The 13,036-nt window shown below is 35.8% G+C and overlaps 1 protein-coding gene across 1 annotated transcript in view; it reads right to left on the reverse strand.

Annotated features, from left to right (window-relative positions):
- Positions 1-281: 281 nt before the first annotated feature.
- The window catches only part of iqca1 (IQ motif containing with AAA domain 1), a 67,108-nt gene continuing 54,353 nt past the window's right edge, over positions 282-13,036 (reverse strand). The window contains exons 15-19 of the mRNA XM_022675332.2: positions 7,722-7,921; positions 4,459-4,545; positions 3,149-3,326; positions 2,173-2,411; positions 282-1,128 (exon numbers count right to left, since the gene is read on the reverse strand). Of these exons, the coding sequence (XP_022531053.2) occupies positions 976-1,128; positions 2,173-2,411; positions 3,149-3,326; positions 4,459-4,545; positions 7,722-7,921 (857 nt within the window). The 3' untranslated portion in view covers positions 282-975. The remainder of the gene's footprint in view (positions 1,129-2,172; positions 2,412-3,148; positions 3,327-4,458; positions 4,546-7,721; positions 7,922-13,036) is intronic.

The raw sequence follows: 13,036 nt of genomic DNA on the forward strand, positions 1-13,036 counted from the left end.
CTAGACCATCTTAGCTAGAACTTGTAATGTTATGGGGATTGGTGATAACAGCTTTTTGTCCCTGCCTCCAAAAGGGCATGGACAACTCATCCAGGAGGTCACAAAAGAACCCAGAACAACTACATTTAAAGAACTGCAGGATCTCACTTGCCTCAGTTAAGGTCTCACTTGCCTCAGTCAGTGTTAATGATTGAATAATAAGAAAGAGACTGGGTGAAAATGGTCTCCATTGGAGAGTTCCAAGGCAAAAAACACACTAAACAAGAACAAAAAAACTAACATTTTGGTCTACAAATCTACAAATAGCTATTTTATTATGTTTAGTCATTTTAGCTAATTATATTGTATATGTAAATACATACATATATGGCTCTGGGAAAAAAATAAGATACCTCTAAATGACGATGGGCATAAAGTTATCCAAAAGCAGTGTGTAAGACTGGTGGAGGAGAACATGTATGAAACCAAGATGCATGAAAACTGAATTGCAGATTATGTTCTGGTACACTGTAAATATAAAGTCATTCTTGGGGAACTGCAGTTTGCTGGCAGGTATCAGCATTCATTTTTTTTCACTGAGTTTTAACAGAATTTAAAGACATTTAGTAAAACAAGAGCGAAAAAAATAAGAAGTCTGTTGCTGCTCTCTGCTGGTTAAAAGAGGAATTACACACATTAAATAAATATTTCTAAAATCGTTCTGCAGCTTTTAAATAAAAGTGAGAGAGACCTAACACTCCTGATTTATTCTGGGTCAAATTGACCCGTTTTAAAGTTTGAAGATCTAGAAAAAATAGTAAAAAGCATTTTTTTCAGTATGAAACATCTGGATTAACATGCTTAAGATTTATTACCAATAAGCAACAATAAGAAATAATCTACCAAACACAAATCTCCTTATAGTTTGTGCTTTGCTTATATTCAAAAGTCCTATAAATGTAAAACACTCCAGTCTCTGGTAAAGCAGAGAAACATTCACTTCTTTTTCTTCTTCTTTTTGCCTTTCCCCTCTCCCTCCTTCTTCTGCCCTTTTCCAGGTTTCTTCTTTCCTTTACGCTGAGCCGCGTCCTCAAACTCTTTGGCGGCTCGCGTTCGTTTCTTTCCCAGTGGAGTCCGGCTGTACCAGGCCTGCCGGAATACAATATACTCAATATAACACCATTTTTACCACTGTTATAACTGTTGTATTTCAACTGTTCACATGCAAATGTAATAAAAACACCAACATTCCTCAAAAACTTTGATTTTGTGACAATGGTCTACACTAGGGCTGGGCGATATTGTAAAAAATGATGTACCATCTATTGTTTTCTTTAAATTCAATTTAATTCATTAATATTTATTATAATGGTATGATAATATTATACTATTATAATGAAATTATAATAATATTTATTAATTTTATTAATATTTATTTTTTTTTTTTATCACTTCTCCTATTTTCTGCCAATAAATGCTCTTTCTAGCCATATACTATATACTAGTGCATCTCAAAAAATTGGATGATCATTGAAAAGTTACTTTATTTCAGTAATTCAGTAAAAACTGTAAAACTTATATATGATATAGATGTATTAAACACACAGAGTGATCTATTTTAAGTGTTTATTTCTTTTACTGTAAAACCCTGGAGTCATTATCTCAGAAAATTAGAATATTATATAATAAGACCAATTGTTACTTTTAGAGCAGTGTGGGCAGTGTGCCAAGTCCTGCTGGAAAATGAAATCCACATCTCCGTAAAAGTTGTTTTCAGCAGAGGGAAGCTGTAAGATATGAAGTGCTGTAAGATTTTGTGGGAAAACAAAACTGCACTGACTTTAGACTCGATAATAAAACACAGTGGATCAACACCAGCAGATGACAGACATGACTCTCCAAACCATCACTGATCATCAGTGCATTTTACATTTCATTTGTCCGAGCTGCTTGAGGTCTAGTGTGAAGTTTCCACCAATCAGTTCATGCTTCCTTCTGCTGACAACTTTTATGGAGATGAGGATTTCATTTTCCAGCAGGACTTGACACATTAAAATTAGTCAGTGTGTAACATCGTGTTTTTAGCTTTACAATTATATAAATGGTTTCTTGAGGCAGAGAAAATTCCTCCATCACTGTTTGTAATATAGCTAATTGATTAATTGATTAATTGATTAATGGTGTGTCTCCTACCTTTAAGGTCTCCTCCTCCTCTTTGTAGACGGGGTCTTGCCGGGCGAGAGGGGGGATGAACTCCAGGGCGGTGAGTGGTCTCTTGCTCTGCTGGTTGAGGCGGCGGGAGCTCAGGACGCTGCGCACCGCCTGCAGGATGTGACCTTGAGTATAGCCGTCAGTGACCTTCGCCAGAGAGCTCAGATCCAGAATCGGACCCAGCTGAGCTCCTCCAATCACGAGCAGCTTTTTCCATAAAACTGTAAATATGAGTAAATACAGTAATATTATTATCATACTGCCCTGAACTGTAGACTGTAATAAAACTGCTTACACTCAACTGCATATCATCTTTACTTATATATTATACATTATACATATATATATATATATATTTTTTTTTTTTCAAGATTCTGATGGTATATCTCGGTATATCACTGCATTTTTATTCTTTCTTTCTTTATTTTTTTGCATGACTGGGCTCTTATATAGGTTTGTGAGTTACTCTGCTTTTAGGAGTATATATAGATAAAAACAAAAAAAACTACGGCTTTAAATTAGTATCGCTTTTACTTTGTCACACAAAATTACAGCATATATATAAAGTAATAAGGCTTCATGATCAAAAAACAGCCTTAAACCTTAAAAAGAGATTCACCAACAACTTTGACACAGCTTCCTTTACAAAACTAAATATATTAATTACTTCCATAAACACTATAAACAGACCTAAAATACCTAAAATATGTTTAAGTATTTATTATTTAGAGATATTTCTCAAAACTTATATTGCACAAGTAAGATTAAAAACATGGGTTTAATTTTGTTTAATTATTTTATTCTTACTTTTTACAATATTTTAGAAATGTTATATTTAAATGTTAATTTCTGAGTGTTCTTAACAATTAAATGTTCAATACTCTTAAAAACTATGTGTTAAAAACAGTAACGTTTTTAAAAATACTAATAATAAGGTTCATGAATGTTTTGTACTCACTCAGTCGTGAGGAGTAGTCTGGTCTGGGGATCAGGATGATCTTTTTGTAAACTTTAGAGAGGGATTTGAGGTCGGCATCAAAAGGTCGGCGAGATGTTCCCACCAGCAGCACTCGGTCCTCCACCTTAATAGATTTCACCACCTTCACCAGATCTTTCTTCAGCCTTTTGGGCTCCAACTACATAAATAATATATAAAAGAGAAATTAAAAAATTAAATAAAAAAAGGTACCAATTTAAAGGAAGACTACCTTTATAAAGGGTTTATAAATGGTTTACAATTAGTTTATTAATGGTTACTAATTAGGTTGTAAATGCCTTAAAAATCTGTTATAATCTGTTATAACACATACATAGAAAGGGCAACAGTATAGATGGTTGTGTAATATAGTTCACTATTTCTATGTATGTGTTATAACTGATTATTAATGATTTATAAGGCATTTACAACCTAATTAGTCACCCTTAATAAACTAATTGTAAACCATTTATAAACCCTTTATAAAGGTAGTCTTATTTTAAAGTGGTACCAAAAAAATATTGTTTATTTGTTTTTTCTAATGCCTTTGCCTTTGCAATTTTATTTTTATTATGAATTATTATGAACTTTTTCAAATTTTTGCTTAAAATTATTAAATACTTTTATAATATTTTTTTTTTCCATCTCTTTAAGTTAAATGCTTGTAAATGCTCGGCTGCATTGAAAAACTTGTAAGAAAATAACAATAAAAATGGAAATAAAGATAAAATAAAAATAAAACATGATTTAAACATGATTCAAACATGAATAAAAAACAATATACTTAAAAGAAGGAAAATTAACAAAATTAATTATACTAAAAGTTCTGTTACATCTAGAAAAGGACATTTTGAACATAATAAAAATGAATAAAATTGGAATATAAGAAATACATTTAAGACATAACACAGAACTATTTTAAAGGAACATTACAAGACATTGTAATTAATAGAATATGCAAGTAACAAAAACTAAAAGAACAAAAAGCATTACAAGAAATAAAATAATCAGTGCAAGTTAATCAGTATGGAAGCTGTAATATATGTATAATTTACACTATAAATGTATAATTTAATGTAATTTAACTCCCAGTTCAGCACCATAGAGGTGTAATTTAATTTCTGAGCCACTAGAGGACAGTGCTTCACTCAGTATTTCTACAATATATTGTGATTTCTGTTTTTACTACAGGTGACAGAACAACTATTTTCGTTAACAATTCCATTAAAACGAATGAATTCCGTTTATTAAGAAATACTGAACTCAGATCAGCTCTCAGCTCTCAGACGCACCTCTTTCTCTGCTTTTGGAACTTTTTTGTAGAAAGTTTTCTCAGCGTCTCCGATCCAAAGAACAGACGGCTGCAGCTGCCGAGCCACCTGCCCAAACACAAGGAATAAATCACAGCACATTAACACACACACACACACACACACACTCCACACACACTCATCCACCCCGACACATACACTCTACTACTGCAACAGAACCTTTAATCTTCCAGTTTAATCAGAGTAGACACACACACAATCCAATTAAACAATATTTGATATCATGTAGGGCTTTAAGTATTCATTACACTCATTTTAGAAGTCATTTTTAAATTTTTAAAAACTAATTTCTAGAAATGCTTAAGAGAAATGGCAACATCAAATATAATCATATCCTCAATAACTGCAAATGGTGAAAGCCAGGGCCTTTAAGAAAAGCAAATGAACTAAAAAAAGTGAAAAAAGTAATTTTAGGATTAAAAAAAGAGGAAAATTCTTAGTATATTGTAAAAGCAGATAGTATTACTGCACTGTCTACTGCAGCATTTACACACTTTCAAACTTTCCCACTTTCATCATCATCATAATAACTAGAAAAAGACACGGAAACACAGAGAACTCTTTTAAAACTATTAAAAGTAGAAGTTCTTTCTTTTCTTTAGAGAAATTACAGATACAGAAGTCAGAGAGCGGAGAGTACTGTTTCCTACACCTTTAAATAAAGACTCTTAAAAAAAACTGCTGCAGGAAGACGTCTGGCTGACCCACATGGAAACAGCAGCTTTAGCCTTTAGATTAACATGATTAAGGAGTGAGACTGTACCCCTGAACTCAACTAAAGGTCTAACTTAGAGAGTAAACTAAAGAAATCTATCACTTTCACACATTTTTACCTTACTTCAGATTATCTAACTCCACAAATGTGGTGTAATCAAGTTAAATCGTATAATCGTGATATCTCTTCATAATTTTACGATCTCCAGATGCACGCCTCCCTAATAACAGCAGCACTATAGTGTGTTTACCATGTGTTTGAGCGCAGGGCTAAGTGTAGCCAGATGCCTCTGAAAGATAAGAGTTAAGTAGAGAGAAAAGCGTTCAGCGGATTCATCTGGTAACAGCAGAGCGAGCAGGAAGCTGTGATAGCGTCACGCTTCTCCTCCCAGAATGCATTAGGAAAGGCGCTGAAAGAGCCGTATCCGTACAGAGCAAACAGACCCAGCCTCAGCCTCAGCACTCAGTTTATCTCCAGATCCAGCTGCACCAACCCTGAGCTGCTCGAGCTGCACTAAACTCAGCTTTCCTCCCTCTTTATAATGACTCAGAGCCCAAAACACAAACGCCACCACCGACAAAACTAACAAAACCAACAAAACACCCCGCCGACCCTCAGCCAAGCCTGTCTGTAGAGATCCTGCTTGTTTTAGTCCCGTTAAAGCGAGCTCCCACCAAAAATCACTTGGTTTAGTCCTGTTAAAGCTTGCTCCCACCAAAAATCACTTGTTTTAGTCCCATTAAAGCGTGCTCCCACCAAAAATCTCTTGTTTAGTCCCATTAAAGCGTGCTCCCACCAGAAATCACTTGTTTTAGTCCAGTTACAGCGTGCTCCCACTAAAAATCACTTGTTTTAGTCCCGTTAAAGCGTGCTCCCACCAAAAATCTCTTGTTTTAGTCCCGTTATGGCCTGCATCTGCAAAAAAACACTTGTTTTAGTCCTGCTACCACTCGCTCCCACCAAAAATCTCTTGTGTTAGTCCCGTCACAGCCTGATTTTGGCAAAAAACGCTTGTTTTAATCCCGCTATGCCCGCTCCCACCAAATATTGCTTGTTTTATTCCCGTTACGGCTCCCTTCTAGAATAGACTAAATTATCTAGATTTTAGATGACTTAGTGTATCTAGATGGCTTATTGTTTAGCATGTTTGCATCCCAGCACTGGGGTGTTGGGTTCAAGTCCCTATCTGGGTGGAGTTTCCATGTTTTCCCCGTGTCCAAAAACATGGAGATCAGGTAAATTGGATACTCTTAATTGGCCAGAAAAATGTAAAACTCAAGAGATAAATTGATTTGCATGTGTGTACAGGTAGGTGTATTGTATAGGAATGTGTGTGTATAAAATGTATGCATGCCCAATACAGTTCTCCAGGTGGACGGTGGTTGTTTTCGGTTGAGAGTACACTGTGCGCTGTTGGCGGATGCTTCTCTTCGGTGTGTGGATGAGGGCTGAGTATAAAAGGTTTTGTAAAAACGTTTCTAGAAAGTTGCTAAATAATTGTAATTTCATTCATTCATTCATAGACTCTTTATTAATTTGCAGGATTTTTCTACATATATGTACATATATATGGTCCTGCGCCTGGATGGATTAAATGAAATATTCTGACGGGTCCCGCAGGTCTCTACTCTTCTTCCAGCTCGGTTATACCCGGGCAGGAAAGGGCAGCTTGAGGACATGCTTCTCTCCAGCTCTCAGTTCCTCATTAAACCACCGATTGTTTATGTTTATGTTCTTGGGAAAAGTAAACACATCTCAGTGTTAAACTCAGAACGTCATGTCGTGTCACGGCTGGGCGTCGCCATGGTCATTCTGTAAGCAGCGTGTTCAGATCTGAAGGTCGTGTTGAAGCTCGGAAGCATCGCAACAAACAGAGCACGCGATTCCTGACCTTTACATCGAATACAAACCTCATCCATCTAAAGTTCAGAGATATTACCTAACATATAAAACCCATATCTCAGGGATTTGGGCAAAATGTGTTAACATACACAAAACAGAAATCAGTTCTGGAAAAAAATTTGAGAGCACTTAAAAATGATGAGTTTCTTTGATTTTACCAAATTGAAAATCTCTGGAATATAATCAAGAGGAAGATGGATGATCACAAACCATCAAACCACCAAACTGAACTGCTTGAATTTTTACACCAGGAGTAAAGCAGCATAAAGTTATCCAAAAGCAGTGTGTAAGACTGGTGGAGGAGAACATGATGCCAAGATGCATAAAAACTGTGATTAAAAACCAGGGTTATTCCACCAAATATTGATTTCTGAACTCTTAAAACTTTATGAATATGAACTTGTTTTCTTTGTATTATTTGAGGTCTCAAAGTTCTGCTTGGAATTTGGGAGAAATGTTGTCTGTAGTTTATAGAAAAAAACCCCAACAATGTTCATTTTACTCAAACATAAACTCAGAGAAGTGATCTCTTCATTTTTTCAGAGGCAGCACTTTTCTTTGCAGAAGCTTTTTCTCCAATATAAGATGAATTAATCTCTCTCTTTACCTTGAGCACCATATGTAGGAGGTACTGGAGGCCGCTCTTGCCCGGGTATTTTCCTGCCAGGTTTCCGGGGGAGAGGTTAAAGAGGTTGGCTCCGGTCTCTGTGCACAGAGCATGCAGCAACATCTTCTTCCCCACGCCTGAAGGACCGGCCAATAGCAACGAGCGGATCAACGGCCCTCTCTCATGAACACTCTGAGAACCTGCAGAACACAATGCATGAGATCAGCTTTAAAATCAATTTGATGCTCCAAAAAAAAAATATATTTCTCTATCTTTGCTACTCGGGGCTTCACACACTGTTAAACGCACTGTGTAACTTTGGTGAAGTGGGCTGGACTATGCTCACAAAAACTGTAAAATACTGTTAAATCCACGTTTCTGTATAACCCGGCTTGTCAACACATGCATGTGTAAAGCATGTCTTTTGAAGGTGGCTTTTAATGTTGAATTCACTTAACAACCTTATGCTGACAGAGGAGCAATAAATACCAGTTCTGTCATGATGTAGGAACATAGAAAAGATGTGGAAAAAGGTGCTGTGGTCAGATGAGACCAAAGTTTAACTTTTTGGTAGAAAAGTAACGCTGCTCATCACTCCGAACACACCATCCCTACTGTGAAACATGGTGGTGGCAGCATCATGCTGTGGGGATGCTTTTCTTTAGCAGGGACACACTGCAAATATCTTTTGGCAAAAACTAGAACAAAAAATATATGTAAATGGATACAAAAATGCTTAAATTAAGCCATCTGCCAATGGGTTGAATTCTCAAAATAGTGAAGTAAGACTTAAATCAAGCAAAAATCCCTTATTTTCTGGGTTACATTTGGACACAAGAATTAGAATAACTTGACTGTGATTTTTTTGTGCTTATTTTTGAGCAGACACATACTATATATATATATATATATATACTATATATACTTATATATATACTCTATACAGAAAGTGTAGATGAACATTTACAAAAATTAAACATCTGTACAGCTGTGCAAATAAGCATAGTACAACAAAGCAACAGCCTTAAAATGAGAACATTTAATTTGCTAAAATTTAGTTTTATACAGTGAAGGGAAGCTGGTCAGAGTTGATGGATGGAAGATGGATGGAGATAAATAAATACAGAACAATCCTGGAAAAAGAAAAGCTGTTGGAGGCTGTAAAAGACTTGAGACCTTCCGTCAAGACGATGACCCTAAACATACAGTCAGAGCTACAGTGGAGCTATATAGAATATTCATAGGTTAGAATGATCCAGTCAAAGTCCTAAAGACCTAAATCCTATTGATCTTCCACGTTTTATAGGTCCTTAATTCCGATTGACCGATGTTACCCTTTCCGACTCCCGCTTATGTAAAAGTAATTAGGTGCGGAAGTCAGATGTTAGCACAGATGCTGATTACTGTAGCTGCTGGTCCTCCGTAATGAAAGAACAATAGTTTAATGGTTCTCTGTGTGTGTGTTTAAGTGTGTGTGTGTGTGTTCTCTCTGATGGTGAATGCGGTTAAAAGTTCCAAGCTGGATCAGGAAACAGTGTGTGTGTGTGTGTGTGTGTGTGTGTGTTTGAGTGAATGATACACCCACACACACACAGAGAAACCCACCGAGGCAAACGCACAACACACACAAACTCCGGCTGCATGCACTCATGTATCCCTGAGTGTAACAGGTGCAGCTCAGTCTCATGCTGAACAAAACAATACACAGCATTTATACACCGCTGATTTTACCAAAACACAAACTGTGAAGCTTCCCTCAGACTTTAAGTGATAGTTTGCACTAAAAACAATTTGTTTAACACGTAGTTTTCCCATGTTTTACCCCAAATATTGCTGTTCAACCATTGCTGTTGTAAACTAGAGCTATAAAGCTAATATAGCTCAGAAAAGAAATGAGAGCACCTAAAAATGATGAGTTTCTTTGATTTTACCAAATTGAAAACCTCTATAATATAATCAAGAGGAAGATGGATGATCACAAACCATCAAACCACCAAACTGAACTGCTTGAGTTTTTGCACCAGGAGTAAAGCAGCATAAAGTTATCCAAAAGCAGTGTGTAAGACTGGTGGAGGAGAACATGATGCCAAGATGCGTGAAAAAAAAAAACTGTGATTAAAAACCACAAATGGGTTCTTCCACCAAATATTGATTTCTGAACTCTTAAAACTCTTTAAAAATATTTGTCTTCGCATTATTTGAGATCTGAAAGGTTTAAGGTGTGTCATTGTGTCTTTGCTATCATAATGACGGGCAAAGTTCACTTTGTGCATCTTGAAACGCAAAGCAAAAGGCATGTACTAATTCTTTTAATTAATCATGGTTAATGTGTGGTAAATTTTGAACGTAAAGTGAAATAAACAAATCATAGTGTCTCAGTCATGATCATCGTTCCCTTTAAGAGTAGAGTCAGGTGAGCTCCAGCTTTGGCGGATTGCTATTTTAACGGTGCAGCTACCTGGACGTGTCCAACAAACTCTTCTCAGCAGAGGAAACTGAGCTGCTGGTTGACGCTGTGAAGGAGCTCCAGCAGCTCATTTACGGGAACAGCAGCGTTATTTTATTTACTGTTCTGTTTATTGTTGATGTAAAAGTTGGGCGTGCATCTGCGTTGCCAAGATAGGGATGAACGTCTGACTGTTGGCGTCTGTCTAGGTTGTATTCAGTCAGTGGAGCTCCTGTGTTTTCTGTTACCAAGATAAACAAGCAAAACTCCAGAAATGTACCTGAACACACCTCATTTCCAGAACACCACGCCCATCAGTGTAGATATATTCAGAAGATCTGCTGCTGTTTAAACCAGACAGGAGGAAGGAGTAAAAATACACTTTTGTATTAATTCAAGCTTCCACTTTAACTCATACATCAATCTGCTGATCTGTGGAGGAGCTGCTCTCTTTATTCTCTGAGATGCTCTTTATTCTATAACTGCTTCCAATGAGAAGAAGCTGCCAGACAGTGTTTTTGATTGAAGTTCTCTGAGTCACTCTGGTTAATTTGAAGGTCTGAGGGAGTGATGATGGTGATCACTGAGAAATTCCCCAGCTCCAGGTCTTCATGACATGCTCTTATCAGATTTATTATCAGGACGCGCTTCAAAGGAAACCTTGCATGAGGAAAATGAGGATAAAGGTAGACTGTAATAAATCTGGGTTTGGTGGTTGTATTTATGAACATGCGCCGTGCAGCAGGGGGCGATGCAAACAGCCAATTCAACACAGCATTAACTAATAAAGCCTCTCTATTTCTTTTTCTCTCTCTCTCTCTTTCTTTCTTTCTTTCTTTACAAACGGGTATAACCTGCTAAGTCAGTACCAACAGTTGTTTTAAATGAAAGGTAAAACCCAGTAACATATTCAGTAACATTTTCCATTCAATGCATATAAAAGTGCATTTAAAATAATAATATAAGCATAAGAATTTATACATAAAAAACATGCTTGTAAAGCATTCACACTACATTTGAAATACACAGTATCCCACAAATGTGTTTATTTGTGTTTGTTATATCGTTGCTTTGCAATAAAAAAAACAAGTGTATTTATTCTCAATTTTTGTCAATTTGTAGTTTACTACATAATTAGAACAGACAAACTCTTTCTTACACTGTGCCACAATTTCTTAATGAACAGACCAATAGAAATGCTTTAAAATGACATGAAATAAACTCTTTTTACTTTGACTTCCTCTCCCAGCTCTCCCTTCTGCCCCGCCCCTAAACCCATACATCACCCAGTGCCCCTCCCAATTTTTTTTAGCATTTTTCAAATTTGAGCTGAAGGTGGTGTTGGCAAAAATCAAAAATAAGTAGTTCCTTGAAAATAAAAAAATAAGTAGTTCCTTGAAGATCTCTTTTAGAACTTAGAAAATGTTCCTTACTGGTTTTAGAGGCATCTTTAAAAAATATATATATATAATTCAGCTGTATTACATCTGGCTATTTAAAAAAGTTCCTATGTATGTAATATTTGAATCCAGCTATGAGAAACTGAATTAATTTATCTCACTAAAATATATTACTAATTTTCAAAGCCGTTTGTCCTTAAGAACGAGTTCTTCTAAGAACGTTTTCTGAAAGGATCCTTAAAGAATTCAATGTTTTAAACTGAAGAACCTATATATATATATTTGTATAAATGCAAATGAACACATGATTCATGCTCTATTTTAGAAGCTTTTCTTCTGAAACTCCAGTTTCCAGTATTTAAAGTTACATTCCAGTATCTATAACACTGATCAGACATTAATTAGAGTAAATCAGTAAGTGAGTAAAGTAAAGAGAGAAGTATCTTTATTTTAAGTATTTTTGTCTAAATATTTTGTACATATATATAAAAACACATTCTATTGCAAACTTGATTTATGTTTGTTTTTATTGTAAATGTTCAGATATGGAGTTTTTCCTGCCAAAACACACTTACTGCTGAGATAAACAGACAATATACTTGGCCGCCTGCAATTTACGCCCTCTACTGCATGACATACAGAGTACTGTATATATAACATATGGGACATATCTATAACCCCATGTCTCTGACATATATAAAACATCTATACTTGTGTGTGTGTTATTGTGTGTGTACTCACTTCCCCTCACCCAGGATTAGAGTTCATTTATTTGAGACTGGTCTGCACTCTCAGGGCATTCCCAGTAGTTCTGTTTAAGAGCCATTGTGTTGAGAGGGAAGTTGACTTTAGATTTGAACTGTTTATCACACATTTTTCCATAGAGCAAAAAAAAACAAAAAACCTTTAAAAACACCAAACAGTTCTGTGAGAAAATCTAGTCCTGGGTTATATTTCACTGTATTGTAGTGCACTGTGCTTTAATACATATCTGTGAAAATAAAAAAAAATAAATGTACTAATAAATTTATATGTTATAATATATATATATATATATATATATATATATATATATATATATATATATATATATATATATATATATATTTCTACCCATTTTGTCGCAATATATCTGGCCAATTGTCACACCCATTCAGCTGCTACTCAGCTGTATATCCCTCTATAGCAACTCGGTTCTGATACATCAGCTCACAGATGCAGCATTATGCTGATCCACATCACCCTAGAAGTGATTAAAGAAGGGAAAGAGTGCCATCTACTGTACCCACCCAGATAGAGCAAGGACAACTGTGCTCTCTCAGGGCTCTGGTAGCTGATGGCAAGCTGCATGACTGGGATTCGAACCAGCTCATATTCATAAAGTTTTAAGAGTTCAGAAATCAATATATGGTGGAATAACCCTGGTTGGTTTTTAATCACAGTATTTATTTTCATGCATCTTGGCATCA

Source organism: Astyanax mexicanus, chromosome 5, assembly GCF_023375975.1.
Source record: "Astyanax mexicanus isolate ESR-SI-001 chromosome 5, AstMex3_surface, whole genome shotgun sequence".
In the NCBI taxonomy this organism is placed as follows: domain Eukaryota; kingdom Metazoa; phylum Chordata; class Actinopteri; order Characiformes; family Acestrorhamphidae; genus Astyanax; species Astyanax mexicanus.